The following is a 23,207-nucleotide window of genomic DNA, read 5'->3' on the forward strand; positions in this document are numbered from 1 at the left end:
GTCAGAGTGGTCATCTGGGCTGGAATCATAGTCAGCCAAAGACAAGATGGTCTGAAGCACACGTGGGTGTTCGTGGACTACCACCCCACGACCCCCACTTGTGCCGGGTTGTGGTTGTAATAACAACCCTGTGCCTGGCATGACAACACCATCCTCTGGCTCCATTGCGTCATCAACTGAAAAGTGAAGAGAAAAAATACATCAGTACACATGTCAGAAGCACATGACACACATACACATAGACATGACACAGACAGCCAACACATGAAGCAGACATGTCACACACAAAAGATAACCTGCTATGCATGCCTGGTCAATTTGACATAGCATCAGTGAGTAGGCAAGTAGAACAGTGTTACATGGCTCAGAAGCGGGTTGATGCAGTGCACAGTATGTGTACGTTACTCACTATCGACATGAACAAGTACTTCAGGATGTGTATCAATAATCTTGAAGCCAGTGGAAGGGCTAGTTCAGGCATCAAGTGCAATGTGCAGGCAATGGGTTGCATGGCTACAAGCAAAGCCCCCCCCCCCGCCCTCCTCAGTGAAAATGCAGGAATGCCTTGCTTGATAGCAAAAGGCTGAACAGAGACCTGTGTATTGGCAGACAGTGTTGCCTGGCATCTACGGCATCATCTGAGTCAACTGACAACACAGCAGATGATGATGGGACAGTAAGCAGGACCCATGACGAACCCTCAGTAGTACACCCGAGTGTGCAAAAGTGACTACACCAGTTGAACAGAGTCAGTGGGCCTGAAACTGGGGGAGGACTGTGTCCCACAAAGACTGTGACACCCTAAACATGTGTGTGATGCAGGACAGGGCCTGAGTGGGCATGGGATGGCTGAAGAAATCCCATGAAATGTTGCTCATACAAGCACGTACTACAATGATCATCCAGGCAAGAACACATAGGGGCATGCATGTAATGCACATGTAGCATGAATGGGCACTCATGTCCCTGCGGAGCATCTGCCATCTGCACAGTCCAAGTGAGACACCCTGCATGAAGGGCAGAGGATGTACCCCACTGCATGTGTCTGGCAGGTTGGCTGGTGGAAGTTAGCATGTACACAGGAGGCTTGAACAGGCCATTGCAGTAGCACAAAAAGTTGCACAACAGTGCAATGGTATAATTGGGGTACAGGAGGGGTGGAGGGGCAAGGGGGCATTCCCACGTGGAGTACACGCATGCAGGCAGAGGACACATGCACGTCAGTCATGCAATGGCATAGTCCCAGTGCTGAGAGGAAAACCACCCCGGGCTACATGCAGAAGGGCCAGAGAGCAGGAACATGGACCGGAGGGGCATCTGGGTGACTAGCATGTGAGTAGGGTGCAAGTGTGGTGATGAGGACAGTCCCTGTCTGCTCTCCATGTACACCATCCTGCACAGCAAGCATGCATCGGTGAAGCATTGCATGACTAGCACATGTGAACCATGTACACATAGCATGTAGTGGCAATCAAGCACAAAACATCACACAGGCAAAACACACATGGGCTGGACATATACGCTACAACACTCACTGGTCTGGGCATCAAAGTCCTGCATCTCTCCCACTACCTCAACCATTTCTTCTGGTATGAACTCCGCAACGAGTGCCTCGTGCAGAGTGAGGTCATCCTCCTCAGGTGGTGGCCCACCGCCAGTCACCAGAGTCATGCTGTAATTAGAGGCACGCTTGGCCTTAGCGCTGCGTTAGAGGTCATTCCAACGCTTCTTGCACTCGGCACCTGTGCGCACCTCATGGCCGAATGCACTCACATTATCCGCAACATGCTTCCAGTGGGTATTCCGATGAGCAGCCGTAGTATGACAATTCGGCCCCACTATCATGTCACGGATGTGTGCCTTCACGTAGTCCACAAGGCAGTCCAGTTCCTCATTGCAGAAAGGCTTCTTCCTTGATGTGAAGGAGGCCGTGGCTGTGTCTGGGGTCCCAGCCTGTGCTGGAGATGCAACCTTCCTCCTCTTGGATAGTGGCGCGGACCCTGGCTGGCGAATGCCACCCTGATCACTACGGCCAGTGGGACCGGTGGATTGAACCAAGGGAGTGGCAGGTTGAAGGACGACTGAAGGCCTGACTTGCATCAGTGGCTGCTGGGTGCCCTGGAATGGACTCTGCGCAGCAACATCCGCTGTGCCAGGGTCATTGACCATGACTGTCCTGGTTGGTAGTCTCACAACCGGGGTGTTGTTGGCTGCATCTGCCCCTGCAGTTGCCAACACCCGGCTGGTCAGGACACGTCTCTCAGTCAGGGCAGCCATGCATGCACCTAGGTTGTTCCTCCTGACAGGCTGGAAATCTTCCAGTGACTCTTCAAGTGCCAACGCAGCCTGCGCTGGCAGACCCTGAGCCTGGGTGGTGGTGTCCACAGCTGCACCTGCAGCCTCCACTCCCCTTGGCCCGTGGCAGTTGATGAAATTGACTGCTGGGTCACACGGGTGCCAGTGCCAGATGCAGAAGCTGCATCTCCCGGAACCACAGGGGGTGGTGGTATGACTGCACCAACACATGGCACATCATTGTGCTCAAGTGGCGCACCCCTGCCTCTTCCCCCTCCTGGAGTCCCCCTACTCCCTGGTCACCCCGGCCACGTCCCTGACCATGCCCACTATGAGGAGTATGCCCAGCTGAGGCGCTCCTCACCTTTGGAGGCCTCTCAACCATGGCACAGATGGAGTAGTGCCAATGGGAGGTGTACACCACAATTGTCCTGGGCAATTGGTGTGAAGGGGTTGGGATGCAAGATGTTAACAGCACCCCTGCACCTGCAAGGCTGTATGTGACCCCGGTGATGTAGTGACAGGTCATGCAATGCTCAGGCACCCCAACACTGCAGTAAAACCGTGCACGCAACCCCTGCAACCTACGTGCGTGGAATTAACCACCCGCAGTACGCGGTGGCACCCAGGAACACGAAAAACGCGTACACGTGGGACATGCAGGCTACTATGACCTTGAAAACGGGTGCGATACACAGGGGCAACCACAGTGGGAAAATAGCATGCGTGACTCACCGTCTGACTAGCGTGATGCAGAAAAACATGCGTAGTCAATACCCCCGCCAAAATAAGAGATACGTCCTTAACAGCTGTGAAGTAGTGATGGTGGTGAAACAACACGAAGTAGCAACACGCACATCAGTCTCCACAAAAGGCACGTACAGCAAAATGCCGCGGCCCGCTCACCTTTAACCCGTGCTGAGGGAAACGCCCACGTGCATCACGTCACTTACGCATTTAGGCCCTTTCCTCGGATTACACGCATTCACACGCCGACGTGCAGTTTTTTCATGTGATGAATCACTATGCACCCTTTCACGTGGTTAACGTCTGCGCGCGTAATGTCACAGATGCGCTTACGCGCTAAGGGCCTTTCCTCGGATTTCACACTGACGTGCATTTTTTTCACGTGCCAAATCACTCTGTATCAAGCTGGCCACGCGAAAACACACAGAAGACCACGCTCCTGCCCTGAAGGCCATTTTCCTGCCCCCAGAGCCCCGAGCACGCTCCCACCTGTCATCTGCTGCTGCCTGACTGCCTGCTGCCCACGTGCCCTGCTATTTGCTGCCTGCACATCAGCCAGGGGTGCAGTTGCTGGTGCCACCCCTGCTGGAACTGAAGACTCCGGACTGGGATACCATCGCTTCACAGCCAAGCCCCAGGACCCAGTTGCCCACCCACACCTGCCTCTGGGGGTGTCATGTCGGGCACAACACCATCTGACACCACTGGCAACCCCCATCCAGAGAGGCAGAGGGCCACCAGCTTCAGTGCCAGGGAAGTTGGTGTCCTGGTGGAGCAAGTCCTGGGGCAGTATGATGCCCTCTTTGTATGTTCAAGCACGCACAAGGAAGGATGGACCAGGATCTGGATGGACATTGTGACTACCATCAACGAGGAGGGGGTGGCAGTCCGTGACTTCAAACATGTCTGTAAGCGCTGGGAGGACTGACTTCAGGTCCAGGACACTCGACAAGGTCCAGCGCCTCTTGAAGGCAGTGGATGCCAAGGGCTGACGGGGCCACCTGTCGGACCACCAAATGAGGGTCCTGGAACGCATACGCCCAGCGCTCCACGTCCAGGTCCTTGAGAGGCAGACCCATCTGGAGTCGAGCGGTAAGTGTACATGCATACTGATTGGATGCTGAGCGTGTTGTGGTGTGCCAGTAGTGTGCAGGTTGCACATGTGTTTTTGTATGGCAATATATGGATGTGTATGTACAGGGGCATGAGGGTGACACATGTGAGTCCTCTCATGTGTCAGACACATGGTTGGTGTATGTGTTGGTAAGCATGCAGGCCAAATGCAGGTGTGGGAGCACACAAGTTTGAATTACTGTGTATGTATGTTGACATGGTTGTGGTGTCACACATTGATGGTGGTTCCAGCTGTATGTATCTGCACTGTGTACATGTGCATGTGTGTGTATTTGACAAGTGTGCAACTGTGATGCAACATGGATGCATGTGACACTGACATGTAGAAGGCTGAATGCCAGATGTGACATGGATGGCGATCTTATCACTGCGACATTTGGTAGAGATGTACACATGCATATAAGTGTGGTGGCCTGTGTGCATGTGTTGTGCACTCCCTGTGTTTCATGTGACATCAGGCTCACCTTCGGCTGCTCGTGCTGTTGTTTGTTTATGGATGGTGCTGCCTGGTGCAATATTGCTGTTGAATTGCTCATGTGTGTGAGTTGAAATGACATATGTGATGGGGAGTGTGATGCCATGTCTGAAGTTTGACACTGACACTCATGTACAACTGTCATGTGTGTATCAGTCCATTCTCCAGTGCCCTGATGCCTGTGTTCTATCTATCCCTATCTGCAGCGTCAACTGATGAAGAGGGCGGAGAGGGTGCTGTGGAGCAAAGCAGCAGGGATCGCACCACCAGCCGGAGATGCAAGGCCCGGCTCCCCTCCCAGGTTGCCATCTTGTCGGGGAGTGAGGAGTCTGGTGCCGCATCCCAGGCAGCAGCTGCCGAGGGTAGGTCCAAGAGGCAGAGGTTGGAGTTGGACTCCTCGCCAGAAGAAGGGGCATTCTGAGACCCCACAGGGTCTGACGGAGGAAGATGGCACATAGTCATCTAGGTTGGTGGGGGGTTTGGTGGAGGAGGAGGCCGTGGAAGGGTCACACTCAAGGTCTGGAGGTGGGGATTCCACTGGTGCTAGTGGTGCAGTGTAAGGGCAGGGACAGGAGGCAGCATAGTCTGGCACGGAGGTGCCTGTGTGTAATCCTGTCCCCGATCCTGTGACTGCATCATCCCGCACAAGCAGGGATGCCTACGTCCAGACCCGTTTTCAGGGAGGGGATCCGCTTACAACAACTGGCCTTCCTCTCCTTCCGGACGTGGCTATCCGGGACCGGGTTGAGCCTGTCCTGAGTGGGATGGCGTTGCGTCAACGGGGAATGCGAGGTGACCTGCAGTGTTTTCACGAAGACACTGCACGTCATCTCAAATGCCTCATTGACCGCTTTGACCTACTGGGACTGGTCAGCAGGGCTGGATTCCTCTGTATGCTGGACCTTGTTCCAACCCCCTCCTCACCTGAACACCCTACGTGCCAGTCGTCCTCCATGCCATCTTCCCACCCATGTATCACCTGGGTACCCTGTGGAGCTGCCTCTGACCCAGTGGCCAGGCTGGTGGAGGACACATCCCTGCCACAGTCGGGAGTCAGACGTCCAGCAGGGGTGGCCACCACAACAACTGCACCCAGCCAGAGGAGGACATGCAGGCACCAAGAGCAGGGGCACCGGCACAGGCACAGCAGCAGCAGCAACAAGGTGGGAGCCATGATGGCTCTGGGCCATCGACATCGGTGGGGCAGGCATCGGCCAGCGGGCAGGAGGCCCCAGGTTTACAAGTTTCTTCCGTGTGGCAGCAGTTGGGCCACGCCATAGATGCGGAGCGGCAGCGGGTGGAAGAGGCTAGGCTCACAGAGGTCAAGGAGGAGAACTCCATGCGGAGGGCACTGAGGCGGGCCGAGTGCCTCGAGGCAATTCGCAGGAAGTTGGAGGTCAACATGTCATCGTCCCTGCGAACCCTCGGGCCATGGAAGAGGACCGCCTCTAGGACATCGAGCAGGATTTCGATGATGCCCTTGCCCGGCAAATCGGGAAGTGAGCCGTTGGACTAGCCTGCCGCCATTGAATATAGTTTGTAGTTTTAGGTTTCCTTTATCTTTTTCATTCATTTGGGGCGCTTGGACTATGCCCTGCCTTTTTGTATATAGTTCTTTATTAGGATTTTTTTTTTGCTAGGTTTCATTTCATTTGTTGGGCTCATGGACCCTGGATTACTTCTTTGTACATAGTTGAACATTGGATTTTTCTATTATTATTTTTCTCACCATGGATCAATGGATTTTACTGTTTCCGTTTACTTTGGATTTGATTTGTTGGCCGGAGACTTTGGACACATTTTCATTGATTTGGATTCAGGATTCATGTTTTTCTGTTTGTGTTTTGGACATGCTGCATTTCATCTTTTTTTGATACATTTTTTCATGTTTTCATTTGATTACATTATTTTTCTGTCCAATACATTTTGTTTTATTACTTTGATGTGTGGTTTTTTCTCATTGGTTTCATGCATGTCACAGTGTAGGTTTCACAATCACCAGCACCCATTGTGGGTTTGTGACAGACATGTGTTGATGTACATTCTTAGCATTTGGGTTGTATCATGTAATGAGCATTTCAATGTGGGGTGGATGGGATACTTGGTTGGGTCTTTGCACAGGGGTGGCGTGCGGTGGGATTTTGGAGGCCACGAGGCACCTGATCGTGGATCATGATGACGTGTTGGGGAGACATGAGTCGGGGCCTGAGCCTCACTGCTGGGGAGGTGGTTGGTGCTGGGGGACATGAGTCGGGGCCTGCTGGCAGGTGCCCATCACTGCTGGGTGGGTGGGGGTTCTGGGGGACATGAGTCGGGGCCTGCTGGCAGGTGACCATCACTGCTGGGTGGGTGGGGGTGCTGGGGGACATGAGTCGGGGCCTGCTGGCAGGTGGCCATCAATGCTGGGTGGGTGGGAGTCCAGGGGGACATGATTTGGGGCCTGCTGGCAGGTGCCCATCATTGCTGGGTGGGTGGGGGTGCTGGGGGACATGAGTCGGGGCCTGCTGGCAGGTGACCATCACTGCTGGGTGGGTGGGGGTGCTGGGGGACATGAATCGGGGCCTGCTGGCAGGTTCCCATCACTGCTGGATGGCTGGGCGTGCTGGGGGACATGAGTCGGGGCCTGCTGGCAGGTGCCCGTCAATGCTGGGTGGGTGGGGGTCGAGGGGGACATGAGTCGGGGCCTGCTGGCAGATGCCCGTCACTGCTGGGTGGGTGGGGGTGCTGGGGGACATGAGTCGGAGCCTGAGCCTCACTGCTGGGGAGGTGGTTGGTGCTGGGGGACATGAGTCGGGGCCTGCTGGCAGGTGCCCATCAATGCTGGGTGGGTGGGGGTGCTGGGGGACATGAGTCGGAGCCTGCTGGCAGGTTCCCATCACTGTTGGGTCGGTGGGGGTGCTGGGGGACATGAGTCGGGGCCTGTTGGCAGGTGCCCGTCAATGCTGGGTGGGTGAGGGTGCTGGGGGACATGAGTTGGTGATCACTAATGTAAGGTGACATGTGGGCTGGCTGGGGGCATGCCCATGGTGGATGGGCTGCGTGTGGAACATGACCAGGGGTGCAGGGTAGTCCTCCGTGGTGTGGGCTGCCTGCAGGGGCAGTGGAGGGGGTAGAGGGCACACCTGGGAGGACCCACACTGCCAATTCACGTGTGGGACTCCCACACACCCCACTGGACACACGTACCCGCTCTGACAGCGAAATCGCATGTGAAACTCCCTGCGAAACCCAGTAATACACGTACCCCGCTCGCACAGGCCCAATCGCGTGTGATAGTCACCGCAAACCCCAGTAATACACGTACCCCGCTCGCACAGGGCCAATCGCATGTGAAACTCCCCGCGAACCCCAGTAATACACGTACCCCGCTCGCACAGGCCCAATCGTGTGTGAAACTCCCTGCAAACCCCAGTAATACACGGACCCCGCTTGCACAGGACCAATCTTGTGTGAAACTCCCCGCGAACCCCAGTAATGCACGTACCCCGCTCACACAGGCCCAATCGCGTGTGATACTCCCCGCGAACCCCAGTAATACACGTACCCCGCTTGCACAGGCCCAATCGTGTGTGATAGTCCCCGCAAACCCCAGTAATACATGTATCCCTCTCGCACAGGGCCAATCGCGTGTGAAACTCCCCGCAAACCCCAGTAATACACATACCACGCTCGCACAGGCCCAATCACGTGTGAAACTCCTGCGAACCCCAGTAATACACGTACCCCGCTCACACAGGCCCAAACGCATGTGAAACTCCCTGCGAACCCCAATAATACAAGTACCCCGCTCGCACAGGGCCAATCGCGTGTGAAACTCCCCGCGCAGGGGTGTACATGTATTCGGATGGGGGCGCAGGGAGTTTTACAGGCGTTTTTGTGGTTGGGGGGCTGTATGCTGGTCCACTGGCCTGTGCGCCATGTCCGGGATTTGTGCGCAGTGCATGGCGCACGGGGAGGGGTTGGGGGTGTAAATGGCACTGCTGCAGGGTCGCTGCGCCACTCTGCGCCACGGATGGTAATGGATGTTGAAATCCATGAATACGCTGTGCGCGGAAATGGATTTGGCACACGTGGCTGGTGCAGATTGTCGCACACGCACACTGTGCGCCAGCCGCGTGCGCCACTTGTGCGCTGACTTCTATGAATTACCCCTTTAATGTCCAAGTAGTTAATCAATCCAAAGAAACATGCACATGATATTGCACACACTGACTTCATATTCTCTAAAGGTAAGACTAAAGATTCAGCATAGCATGCACTTTATTTTAAGTGGATTTATATTTCAGTCAGTGAAAGGATATTTTTCCAAAGGTTTCATAGGGAATACGGTGGGAACACAAGACATTTCTTTCAGTTAAGTTAACTATTCGCGAAATGATTCCCATAACAAGTGTATTTGTTATCAAACTTTGAAACATACATGTTCTAATATTTCCTTTCTATCTGTGTTTGTGTTCCAAAATAGAATCTTGTGGTTCTAATCATGTGTTTCGCACAGAAACTTTTAAACCAGAATGGGATGTTTCATTTTCAAAATGTCAAGCTTTAGTATGCTGAACAATAAATGGACAATGCTATGCTTAAACCAATGAATATATTTTCCGACAAATATCAAGGAAAGAATGACCACCAACATGAAGAAACATATGCTTCCTCTATCTTCCATGCCTGAACATATGAAATCAATTCATGTGGGGAATACCATGCAAGAAGAAAGGTGGGGCCAAGCCTGCTTTGAAAATGGTCTTTCCCCTTCTGTAATGGCTTGGCAGGTTGAAAAACAATGGTTTGGAGGGTTGCCCAGAGCCGTGCCTCTGGTTATGATTTGTTCAAAACCTTTGAGCCATCAACCTTTGGTTTTTCAAGACGAAAGGTATCCAGAGGAGGATTGAGTTGATCCCCTCCATCTTCTGATGGTATACTCTATGTGCATTTTGCATCACTGGCTTGATCACATTAATCCACTGCATTACTAAATGCAGTACAAGAATTCACGATTTACCATATAGCATGAACTGCAACAACATTTTGGAGACTACTATGAATCCCAACACATGCTTCTAGCCATTGTTTTAGCAGTGCCAGATGTGCCAACTGGTTATGGTAACTCAGGGGTCAAGTCCTAAAATATAAAGTGGGGGGACTCATCAACAAATGCAATGGGGTGCGACGTTGCCAGAAATTAGCATATCAAGTTGAAATATGTACATTTCATGAAATTGGCTTTGCATGACCACCCAAATTGCACAGGACGAGTGGCATTTGCATTTCATAAAATCAACACACACACACAAAACCAAGAGAAGATATTTTCTTCCAATAGTGCTTTTGAAAACGTTAAAAGGTGTGCATTGTTTTAAATTCCAAGAACCAATACAAATGTTTTCCCTGCAGCTTGCAGTACCACCTTTAGTTGTTTATTTTAGGCAACTCGGTCCAGGATTTTAAGGAAAAAGGGAACAGTGGTGATAGGCCTATAATTGGAGGGGTTGCTTGGGTCTAAGGATGTTTTTTTAATAAGTGGGTTTGACCCAAGCATCCTTAAGGTTATCTGGGATGACACCTGTGTTAAAAGAGGAGTTTATGAGGGCGGTGATGAACGGAGCTAATTCATGGTTGGCCTCCTTAATGATGGGTGCTGGGCACGTGTCACCCTGGCAATTGGATGGTTTAAGTTTGCTGATGATGTTTTCTACCTCCTTAATGGATAGAGGGGAGAAAATAAATGGTTTAATGTTATGTGTGGGTGGGACAGTTTTGTCACAGGGAGTGCTGTACTGTGAATCAGTAAGTAGACTGCATTTTATAGTATTGATTTTATTTTGTAGAGTGGTGATTCTAGTTCTTTAAGTATCTTAAAGAGCTCTTTGGTATTAGAATCCACTTGCAGAATACACTTATTGTAAGTGTCTTTTTTGGCTTGTAATATTGCCTCTTTGTAGTTGATGGAGGCTATGATAAGGCTGTTCTTGTTCGCAATTGAGGGAAGACTTTTCCAGTGGGCCTCAGAATTTCTCTTTTCCTTTCGTAATGCTCTCAAGTGTGGCATGAACCACGAATGGATGTGTGCACGAGGTTTGGTTTTCCGCAGTTTAATTGGGGCAATGGTATTCCTGGCTTTCAATATGGTATGGTTGTAGGTGTCGACTAAAACTGTGGGGTCTGAGAATGACACTGCGGTGTTGCTTAGTGTAGGAAGGATTATGGGGTGCAGTTTCTCCCTTGTTATGTCCCTTTTATTTCTAGTGGTAATGGAGGGTGCAATGTTCTAGACAATGGACATGGACAATTTATAGATAAAGGCCCCAAAATGACATCATATCTGTCGACTGATAATGAGCTTTCTGATTCCTCTGGAACTTACTTGACATAAAGACAAAAAAGAAAGGCTTTACGGAAACATGTCAATGCAAACAAAGCTCAATCTAGCTAAACATCCACTAATGAACAGGAGACAAAACATGTTGGGGGAAAATTTACTAATAAAGGTAGAAAGAAGATATCAAGGCAAAAGATACACCAATCTAAAAATGCTGGACCATAAACTAGCTTGCTGGTGAACGGCGATACATCTGTGGCCAGTTTGTTTGTTTGTTCGTTTGTTTATTTATTTATTAGGGCGCATCAAACCCGTGGGTAGCTGGGCGCAGCAGGGAAAAGAATACTCTCAGCTTAGTTACAACATAGTATGGTATAGTACAGCAAGATAAAATAATTATAGTATAGCTAAAGTACAAACAAGATAATACTAATCATAATAGTAATTGACAAGTGAAAAAGTAATGGGTGATGAGAATGGTAAAAGATACATACGAGATAACAGTTTAAAAATCAGAAAGGTTTCTCTGGATATAAGGATGTTATATTAGGTAAATTGGAAATGAAGTATCATCAGATCGGAGCTATGTTAGTGCCTTTCTTCTGAAACTGTTGTACGATTAGTTTTCTCTGAGGTACACTGGGAGGTTATTCCAAGTTTGTGCTGCTTTGACTGAGAAGCTACTCCCTCCAGCTTTGGACAGTTTAAATCTTGGTATCTCAAGGCAGTTGGAGTTCATGACTCTAGTCGGTTGCATGGACATTTTTCGGTTTATTCTATTCGCCAGATATGGGGGGCTGCATTATTGAGGCATTTGTGAGTGAGTGAGATAGTTTTAAGCAATATTCTGTCGCTAAATTTTAGCCAGTGGTGGTCTTTTCTGGAATAGTGATGTGCTCTCTATTGGCTAGGTCCAGAGCTGCCCTTAGTGCATTATTTTGCAGTATCTGCAATTTGCTAAGGATGTAGTGTTGTCCGCTAGGTAAAGTGCGTTAGAATAATCAAGTTTAGATAATATAAGGGCATTGGCCAATGTGATACAACTCGCTTCAGATAGAAACGGGCGGCAGGCTCGAATGAGTCTGCCTGTGTATGCTGTTGAAGAAGCTAATGAGTTCACCTGCTTCCTTAATGTTAAGGTGGAATCCAGGTAGAATCCCAGGGTTTTTACCTCTTTTACTGTTTTGATTGAGTTTCCGTCTATGTTAAATGAGGCGTAGGTGGGGGTTAGTTTCTTTAGGTTGGCTATGGAACCAAGGATCATAATTTCAGTTTTCTCGTCATTCAAACAGAGGCCATGGGAGGCCATCCATGCTTGAATGAGGGAATATATTTAATTTACGAAGGCCGTATCATTTTCAAAATTGCCCAAAAGGGGGATGAGGTCGTGGGTTTCATCAGCGTAATTAGTGTAGGTGACACCCAGTCTGTCCAATTTGTCGAATAGGGGCTTGGTAAAAATATTGTACTTGGTGGCTGAAACACAAGATCCTTGTGGGACACCACATGCAGTGTGGATTGGATCCGCTGAGTCAGATGGGGAGAAAACTTGCATGGTTCTGTTAGTGAGAAAAGATTGAACCCAGGCTATGGCGTCACTTGAGAAGTGGGCTGCGGTGGCTATATTTTTGCACAGCACTGTATGGTCCACTAAATCGAAAGCGGCCGATAGGTCCAAGAGCAATAACATTGCCATTTTTCCCTTGTCTTTTAGCTCATCTATTTGTGTCTTAAGGTCAATCAGTGCAGTCTCAGTGCTGTGTTGGGGTCTGAAGCCTGATTGACGGGATCCCAAAAGGTGGTGGGTTTTAAGGTAACTCTGCATCTGAAGGTATGCTACCCGGTTGATTATTTTAAGAAGAAAAGGGACCGTTGTAATAGGACTGTAATTTGTAGGGATAGAGATGTCCAATGTCTGTTTCTTTAGTAGGGGAAGGACCCAAGATTCTTTTAAGCTCTCAGGGACACAGGTCGATTTAAAGGAAGCATTTATGAGTTTAGTTATGAAAGGAGCTAAGTCTCTGGCTGCATCTTTCACTATTTGAGCAGGGCAACTTTCCCCTTTGCAATTAGACGGCTTCAAGGACAATATAACTTTCTCTGTTTCCAAGATCGTCACCTTAGTGAAGCTGAAAGGGGTTACCCCAATTGGGGTTATAGGCATTGGTATAGGCAATGGGGTAGTAGTGCTTGTGTTCGGTATCAGGGAAGCTTTCTTTTTTTTTATTTTAGTTTGAAGTGAGATTATTTTGTTAGTGAGTGCATTTTTAATATTCGTGCACCACTGTTTATCTTTTACAATGTTACCTACAACTGGTATTTGGGATTCGAGCTCCCGGAGGATCATGAAAAGCTCCTTAGTATTAGAGTTAGCTTTTGCAATTCTTTCATTAAAAACATTGTTTTTTGTGTTGATTATTTCGTTCTTGTGTTTGTTAGCTATTTTCTTTTTTTGAATCTTAGCTCTTTGAGTTGGGGAGTAAACCAAGTGTTCAAGTGGGCTTTTGGTTTGCTTTTTCAGAGTTTAGCTGGAGCGATGGTGTCTAGCGCTTTGGTCATAGTGTTGTTATATGCCTCGACTAAGAAGTTAGGGTCGGCATCCATGGGGATAGAGTTAAGAGAAGGCAGGAGCAGTGGCATTAGGTTGTCGATTGTGATGTTTTTTTTACATCTTCTAAGTAGCGGGGGGTCTATGGCCACGGCTTTAGGCATTGATTTGTCTAGTTTTAGTGTGAAATCTATCAGGTAATGATCCGTCCAAGGTTGAGGGGTTATATTTAGGACAGTGGATGAACAGTTTAAATCGGCTTACCAGTCAAGGATTCTACCTTTGATATGGGTAGAGGCATGCACTTTTTGGGTGAAGCCATGCTCAGTCAGTGTGGCTGCTATCACTGTTGCATGTTTATCCTCTAGGTCGTTAAAACCTAGGGTAAAGTCACCTAACACTAATATATGTGAAGATTCTTTCATATTATTAGAGAGCAGGTTCGACAGATCATCCTCAAATGTGCCAATTGGGCCTGGGGACCTGTACAGTAGATGGATGGTTAGGGTTCGACTGTTGGTGATAGGTAATTTGGCTGTGAGTAGCTCGCAGGATTTGAAGGGTTGAATTCAGTATTCATTCTGAAGAGGAATTGGGTGTTTCAGCACAGGACAGTGAGCTACCAATGACTAGACCAATTGGTACTGAATATAGTTCAACACCCGAAAGAGAAATTTTTTTTTGGCTCTAATGAGCAGGCGGTTTTAGTTAATGCAAAACAACTATCACAAGGGCACTAGGGAATAAAATAATGGTAAAAAATGTACACCAGAAAACCAGGAACAAATGGATAAATCGGTCTGGTCTGTTACAAAATATGAAGCAAATTCCTCATTTGCACATATTGGTGATGGAGGACGTCGAATTGTTGAGCCGATGGAGTACATCAACCCAAATATCACTCAGATTCATTGTAAAAATGATGAGACAGTCTCAATGATTCATAATTATCGCACGCAATTTCTACATTTGGGCGTGGAATCAGATGTGGACCCCGAGAAGCCTGACCCTGATTTTAGAAAGAGTGAAAGATATGTTGCTATTGTCAACTTTTATTTGGCATTAAGAATAAGCGGGGTGGGCAAGTGGAATAAAACTAAAGGAAATGCAGCATGTCTTGAAATGATTGGTTGAATCGCTCCTAACCATTACGATTAATGTAGTTTGAAGTTTGGATATTATGTCATGGGAACACCTGAGGATTCAGGCACCTCTTGGGTTCTAAATAATCTTTGAATATGTTGTTACTTAATCAAATATTTATGCTGCAGGAAAGTTGAATGCTGATAAAACTATGGGCCTCATTACGACCCAGGCGGTAAGGGGTTAACGGCGCCGTAAAAGGAGGCGGCGCCGTTAACCCCATACCACCTAATTTCGAGGTCCCTTTGTGGGTCCCTACCTTAACGGCTGGTTTTCCCAGCCGTTAAGGATTGGACCCGCAAAGGGACCTTGGAGGAAATTACGGTACCGCAATTTGCGGTACCGTAACTACCGCCTTCCCCATTTCCATTGAGCTCTATGGGGGCAAAAATGGGAATGGGGAAGGGCCAATGGTGAATGGGGAATTACCCCCCTCCAACCTTGGAATGGGGCGGTAATTCCGCCATTCACCATGGCGGAATCGGTAAAATACCGGCGGCAACCATGGCACTACTAGCGCCACGGTTACCGCACGGGACATAAGGAGGCCCTATATGTTTACGGCTATCATACCTTTCAAACTGTGGCGAAAAAGAGAGAGGTTGGAAGACTGTATGGTGGCCTGTTGATAGCTTTAAAACCGTCCTTCTCTGCCTGCAAGATAAATAAGATGCAATGTCAGGATTACATCTTAGCAGTGGAAGTGTAGTATGTTATAGCAGAGGACATGAGGCAAATGTAGGTTGTTAATGTTTATGATCCTGTGGGTGCCACTTTTACGAATGCCATTTTCGAGGCTTTGAATGACTTATTTGTGGGAAGGAACTGTGGGGAAAAATGTTATTTTGTGGTACTGGGGGGGGGAGATTACCATTGGGAAACTTGAATATGTTGAAAGTAAAAGTACCATGAGGCAGCAAAAATCAAATGTTTAGGGCAGGAATTGGATAAACTACTTGGAGGAATAGGAATTATGTTTAATGAATGGGCAAAGCAGGGGTGATTGCCCTGGGAACTATACTTGGTTCTCACCCAGAAAAAAGGCTACGCTAGAGTATATTTTTGTTAATCCTCCTTGTGTGCATGCAATAAAATGCATGGCCATAACACCAAATAAGTTTAGTGACCATGCCACAGTTACCAATTCTCTTGGTTTTAACGGGATGATAAAATCGACTAAAATAATTGGTGCAATTGAATCAAATCATGCTGTAAATCGTATTTATTGGTCCGCACAAAACATAGCAGGAGCTATGAGGTGTATTTATAAAGAAGGGACTAGTCTATATTTGAAAATAAAATCATTGGATATGGAGGGTATTGAGAAATTGCTCCAACAGTTCTCCAGTGAGATTGCAGTACATTCCTCCTCCATCATGTGTGATGGCAAGAAAAAAATTGCATTTGATAAAACGATAAGGGACAAAAAGAGGCAAATGTGAGGTCAAGTCCGTCACACCATCAAAAGTGGCTGTGATTTCCGCACTGCTTCAGTAATAGTTATAAACATCAAAAATAAGTATAGAAATTGGGTGTGCTGGTGGCGGTCATCATTTAGATGTGTCTTAGTGGCCTTAAATTCTGGAGACTCGCTGAATATATGGAACATCCTGGGTGAGGCTAAAGGTAATAGACATAAAAAGATCTTAATCCTGTGAATGAGGCTCAATGGAAGGAATACTTAACCGTAAACCTTGCCTATGAAATAGAGAAGAAACTTAGTCTGAGGAGTGAACATTTTAAAACTGGAGTACAAATTGATTGATCTGATATACTGTATTACATTGGCAGATTAAAGGCTTCAAAGTGACTGGGCGCAAATGGTCTGGCCAACGTAGTGTTGAAACACGACCCTGAGACCTGGGCCACAATCAAAGAACTTTTGTTTGATAAACTGCTGGAAATTGGTAAAATCCCCCATTCCTGGAAGAAGGTGACCTTAATACTGGTCTTTAAAAAAGGCTACTGTGTGGTACCCAGCAACTATAGACTCTTGTCTATATTGGTTTTGACGGGGAATATGTTTGCGTCTTTCATTCCGGGTGAATTGCAGAAATGGGTGGAGCCAATGGGAATTCTTGACCATTTCCAAATGGAATTCAGACCAGGGTCGGCAACCACATATAATCTAAGGATGATGGACCTGTTCACAGTGAGAGCAGAAACAAAAAATAATCCTGGAATATATGCACACTTTGTCAATTTCCAAGCAGCCTTGATCGGTTTGTAGATCGAAATTGTGGCAGAAATTAGAGGTCCTTGGATGTCCAGAAGATATTCTACACTATGTGAAGGTTTCTTATGAGGGCAACATGGTTCAAGGTTAAGCTGTATGGCGTGGGCATTGATGAGCCCTGTCCCTATTTTGAGTGGTGTAAGGCAGGGCTGTGTCCTTGCCCCCCTGCTCTTCAATCTATACCTGGCTGACCTGCCTCATAGCCTGTTGAAGGTGGCAAGTTGTCCCCCCAAATTTGTGTCTCAACATCTGGCTTGCCTAGCATGTGCAGACGAGCTTGTGATCCTGGATCACACTTTTTTCGGGTTTAATAAATTCAACAAGCAAATTTTTGAGATATGCTGAGGTAAACCACTTAATAACAAACAGGAACAAAACCCAGGTGATTTTGTTTAATAATTCCAAAGTAAGAAAGCCCAAGCTATTAATAATGGGTCAAGAGCTGGCATATTTAGATTGTTATAGATACCTCACAGTGGAGATGGAGCAGGGACTAGTCTGCTCAGAATGTATTAATACTTGTGGCAGAAAGGCATCCCAGATTACAGTACTTATACCCAGGTTTACTGGTCAGACGGGAGGTTTGACACTTGATGGTACAAAATGTCTATTTAAACAGTGTTTTTGCCATCAGATCTTATACGGGCTGGAATTTCTATGGGTATGAAAAATAGAGAGCTGCTTTTGGCAAAAAATGTTGGTTCTTCCCACTTGTGTCCCCATGAAGATACTGTGACTTGAATTAGGTCTTATCTACATGGAGGCTATGGTACTAAAGCAACCTGGAATACTCTATATTAAGGCCATGATTAACCCCAAATGCCCTTTATTGCAAACACTGGGATTGGAAATGCAGCAAAGGGGGACTGCGAAGTTTGTGAGTGCTGTTTTGGAAACATGTTTAACTATTGATTGACACTCAAACTGGAAAGTGGACCATTATGAGCCATTTGAGCAAAAGCTGGAGCAATGGGACTGGTGTTCTATATTTCCCGTTGAAAACTGGTGCGCTACTGAAAATGCCATCAGATAAAAGGTCCTGTTGCTTGTGTATGAACAGCAAGATATAATAGTCCTCCAAGCATGTGTTGACAAAATGTGGAAGCCTTGGGCCAGTACATATTTCTCATTTGGGTAGATATGTTCATAATTTGGAGACAATTAAAAGCACCGCTTTTTGGAGGACATGCATGAATACAAAGGGTAAGAGTTTGCACTTTGCACTTTACAGAATCGGACTGATTGTGACCACAAATATGGATATGTATATTGTGAAATTAAATGATTACGTTTTAAATTGCTAGTTTTTATTGTGTTTTTAGCATTTTAAGTGTATTATCCAATGGTTTTTTTTTTATAATTATGTATGAATTTATCTACTCATGAATAGATTGAATGTGTGAAGTTTTTAGTGTAACACATTAATAATAATACATAAAAAAACAAATATGCTACCGCAATGTAATATGTACACCACCAATGCAGACGGCACAAGACAAAATCCTGTAGGGGCCGACTCAGCCATTCATACTTCGCTCTTATTTCAAACATGGATATATTGATTTTGGTAATAATAACACCCACTATTCCTTATCATATAGACACACGCCCCACAAGACTTTTTTACTGGTGTTTTTTTTTACGATCTTTAAAATATTTTAAAAAATAATCTCATTAGTGTGGTGTAACAACCGAGTGTATCCTATTTCTAAAGCATTCAACAGTTTAATTTCATTAAGGACAAATTCATTGTTCACCTCCCTTTCTATTCAATGTTACTCTATTTTTGGACAGTTTAGCATCTCAAAGATCAAACCATATTTTGGCTATAGAATTGCCCCCACCCCCGCTTCAATTTGTTTAAAGATTCTTTACACCTTTTCAGTTTAATGAGATGGGTCCAAGATTTCATGAATGCACCAATTTTACATGATTTTGGTTTGTGGTGAGTGTGTTCTTTTTATGTGCCTGTTGACCTACTATCTTTACATCACAAGCTCCTGGAGTAAGGGATGTAACAAAAAAGATGGGCTTTGTGGTGAGGTTGAGACCAATTGTTAGCCCATATTGCTAATCCAACTCTTACTTGACACAGAGGTCATGCTGCCCGAACTTCCTTCCTTCTCTGCTCCAGTTATGGTACATAAGCAAGAAAGGTATGATTGAGTGGCAGTACTGTCTGGTACTTAAAGTGCTACAGTTCAGAAAGGAGCCCAAACCCCTCCTATTGAATGGTTCCTCCCTGACACTTAGGTCCACAAACCCTCCACTACCCACTCTACCTGAGGATGGGTTATGTGACCCCACTGTTTCCTCCCCTGGTAGAACCATTATTGACAAATTGCCCGCCCTCTCCTTCCACTCTCCAGAAAATATAGTTACTTGAATCAAGGTATAAGCATGTTCCAAGCAAGAGTAGAAACGTAATTATAATTACCAGCAATTAATCTGCAGAAAGGTTTTGTCTATTTACCTGGAAAGCATAAGAAGAAGCATTGCATTCAAAGTAAAATTGTAACATGTATAAAATTATCTTCTGCCTTTCTTACAGGTACTATAACTATGGATTGTCAGTCGGTGCAGCAGAGATGCGTCTCCATGTTGAGGGTCTGAAGGACTCCACCGTGCTCTGGAAAGTGTTGTACAATCAAGGAGACCAATGGTCGAGGGCGTACGTTCAGCTTGGCCGCATCACAGACCCTTTCCACCTGTCCTTCAATAAGATCAGCCTTGGATTCTATGATGGCATCTCTGCAATCGATGATATTGCATTTGAGAACTGTGCACTTCCGCCCGCAGCAGCGACCTGTGAAGCGACAACACATTTCTGGTGCAGCGAATCAAAGGCGTGCATTGAGCGTCAGCTACGCTGCGACCTGGTGGATGACTGTGGTGATGGATCCGATGAGGTCAATTGCAGTAAGTACTTTTGTTGAACACGCACAAGGTGAAACTGTGGGAAGTAAGATGTAGACAGCACACAGACGCATTATTGATCAAGAAAATGGGTGATACATTATCAGGAATATCACAATATAAACGTGGTAAGCTTCTCTGGTCCCTTTGTTATGCATTGGAAAGGAAAAATACTGGACGTCTGGAATAAAACTCAAATTCCTACACTGTCCAACCAAACTTCCAAATACATACATTATTATTATGTTTGAAAGCAGCAGCGGCAGAACATTATCGATAGCATGTGTACACCATAACAGAAGCCCCAGCTTAGTGACATTCAAAAGACTGAAAATGTGAGGCTTAAAGGTTTGGGGTCATGCCACTGACCCCTGCATGTGTGCGTGAATTACAGGATCAGTAAGGGCCTCATTTGTGTACGGGAAGTGTGCTGCAAGGTTTGAATTGTAAGGGCGTAGACCTGCCATTGCCAGTACATTGTTAAACATGGCAATGTGAGGAGTTTCTTGCAAGGTTCTGTGAGGAGGAGTGTAAAGATAATTATTAGTTCCCCATCATATAATGTGTTCATCAAATCCACCTGCATCTCCGTTCAGGTTGAGTTTTCACCAGGCAGAATCCATGCAAAATGCGGTAAGCGACACTTCCGCATTTAAAAAAAAATGTTTTTTAAATGGACGTAAAGGGGCTTCGGCAGCTGGTAACGCACTGATTTCTATGCTTTAGTTACACACATTCATACAAATATGTAAAACAGCATGGAGAGCTCTGAAGATACATGTTTATGCAGTCTCACAACTCTATGCTATCCATGCTTTTTTCATGTGAATTATTGACTGTGCATCCCTTTATTAAACTAGAGATGTCTGATAGTGATGACATATAATAACAAAAACAAATTATACTAAATGATATTAATTTCTACAAAACACCGGCTATTAAAAATAGTGCAATTTGTCTATTGAGGAAATATTGAAGGAAAACCTTTCTAAAAACTATCTATAAAATTTAGCACATACATTGTCAAAGATGAAAAGAGGACAATGGCTGAATGAGTACAGCATTTAGGAGTAAAGCTACTAAGGCTGAACAGAAATGGATTCCATGTCATAATAAAATACACATGTATTCACAGTTCACACATTCTCTGACAACCTTTCAGTCAAAGATAATGAACTTGCACCTCGCCATTGAATACACTTCCAACATTGTGATATGATATGATATGATATGGCATTTGTAACGCGCCTATACACAAGTGTTTCAAGGCGCGACGAGGCAGGGAGGGGGGAACAAAGGGAAGACAGACAACGATCCTACTAGGCCAGGTGTTATTCAGATCGTGCAAGTGCATGGGTGGAGGGAAGGGAAGAGTGCAAGGGGAAAGTGCAGTACAGGGTAGTGGAACAACAGATACATAATAGGGCCAGACTGGTGGCAAGTGCAAGGTAAGTGCAGAGAAGTGCTGATAAGGGGGGCTGTAGGGATACAGAGACAGTCCCGCAGTGCAGGGATTGCCAGGGAGGCAGTGCAAGTGGAGAGCGGCCCAATTGCAGGTTGAGTGCAGTTTCAGTCAAGAATTTAGCAGGGGAGAGGGGGGGAGAAGGCAGAAGCAAAGAGGAAGGTTTTGAGGTGCCTCCGGAAACGTAGATGGTTCTCCTCAAGTTTCAGGGAGGCAGGAAGGCTGTTCCAGAGGGAGGCCTGTGGCGTGGAAAGAGATCTACCTCCAACTTGTTTCTTGGAGAAGCGGCTGACCCTGAGGGAGTTGGAGACGGATGAGCGAAGAGCTCCAGAAGGAAGATATTTAGGAAGAGAGAGTTGAAGGTATTTAGGCCCCAGGCCCCAGAAGGCCTTGTGGACAATGCAGAGGGTTCTGAACTTAATCCTCGCAGCCACTGGAAGCCAGTGTAGAGATTTCAGGCCTGGAGAGATACGATCCCTGGCTTGAGGCCAAGGACAAGTCTCGCAGTCCTGTTCTGGATAAGTTGCAGAGGGCGGAGAGTAGAGGCAGGCAGATTTAGATAGAGACTGTTACAGTAGTCCAGCTTCGAGAGAACCAGAGCTCGGGAGACAGTGAGCTTCTGGGGGAAGGAGAGGAAAGGAAGAATACCTCTGAGGAGGTGCAGCTGGTAGTGTGACTTCTTAGAGATGTCAGAGATGTGAGGAGAAAAGGAGAGTGTGAAGTCAAAGATGATCCTGAGGTTCTTAGCCTCACAAGTGGGAAGAGGAAGCGGGCCAAGGGAGGCCGGCCAGAGAGTGACAGGAAAGGAGGGTGCAGGTGTGCCAATGAGGAGAATCTCTGTCTTAGTGACATTAAGGCCGAGATTGTTGTTGACACACCACTCCTGGATAGCAGAGAGGCAGTCAGAGATCAGAGAAGGAGAAGAGGTAGCAAAGGGGAGCCTGAAAACAAGCTGGGTGTCATCCGCATAGCACTGAAAGTTGGAGCAGAGAGCAGTAATGTGGTGGAAGAGAGGTGCCAGGTATTGGTTTAACAGCCAGGGAGAGAGGTTAGACCCCTGGGGAACCCCACAGGTAGTGAGATAGAGGAAATGAAGGACCCACATTGGACCTGGGATGGTCGATCAGAGAGGTCAGCCAGGCCAGGACCTGATTGGTGATACGCAGGTTATCACAAGACGATTGAGCAGGATGGCATAGTTGACTGTTAAAGGCAGAAGAGGGATCTAGTAAGATGAGGACAGCTGGGAGATTAGAATCAAGGTTAGAGAGCAGTTCTTCACGGATGTTCAGGAGAGCATTACCTGTGCTTCTGGCTGCTCTGAAGCCAGACTGATGGTCCTGGAAACAGCCAACAGATTCAGTGTGAAGATTAAGCTGGGAGATGGCCAGCTTTTCCAGGAATTTGCCCAGGAATTAAGTGATGGAGATCGGGCCATAGTTTGCGGGGCAGGAGGTGGCGGCTGAGGGTTTCTTGGTAAGAGGGTGCACAAGAGAGTGCTTCAGGAGGGAAGGGAAGGTTCCAGTGGTGAAAGAGTGGCTGCAGAAGTCAGCCAGGGGAAGAGCAAGGGTGTCAATGTGGTCCCAACGTGGTAGAACTTTCATAGATCGGACTTGTCTAGAAACTTTGTAAGGGGATAACAGAGGAAAGGAAGGGAACGAGGGAGGAGAGGTGTCCACAGGGTGCCTGGAGGTATAGGAGAGAGTAAACACAGGAGGAGGAGAGGACGAGATGGTGGACAGGATGTCCTGGGTTTTAGAGATGAAATGAGAAGCCAGGGCAGTGCAAAGGGCCTGGGAGGGGGTAGAAAAGGTAGATACTGCAGCAGGATTGGCCAGCTACTTGCAGATTTTAAATAGTTTGGCTGAGTTTTTAGATGCCACAGAGATGCAGGCTTTGATGTGGCTCTCTTATTAGTTGGGACATAGAGCT

At 47.1% G+C, this 23,207-nt stretch overlaps 1 protein-coding gene across 1 annotated transcript in view; it reads left to right on the forward strand.

Moving 5' to 3' along the window:
* MALRD1 (MAM and LDL receptor class A domain containing 1) overlaps nt 1–23,207 on the forward strand; it is a 3,359,462-nt gene that overhangs the window by 674,919 nt on the left and 2,661,336 nt on the right. Inside the window, exon 19 of the mRNA XM_069646615.1 lies at nt 19,449–19,816. Coding sequence (XP_069502716.1) covers nt 19,449–19,816 — 368 coding nt within the window. The remainder of the gene's footprint in view (nt 1–19,448; nt 19,817–23,207) is intronic.

This window comes from Ambystoma mexicanum, chromosome 2q (genome assembly GCF_040938575.1).
Source record: "Ambystoma mexicanum isolate Mex_15411 chromosome 2q, UKY_AmexF1_1, whole genome shotgun sequence".
Taxonomy (NCBI): domain Eukaryota; kingdom Metazoa; phylum Chordata; class Amphibia; order Caudata; family Ambystomatidae; genus Ambystoma; species Ambystoma mexicanum.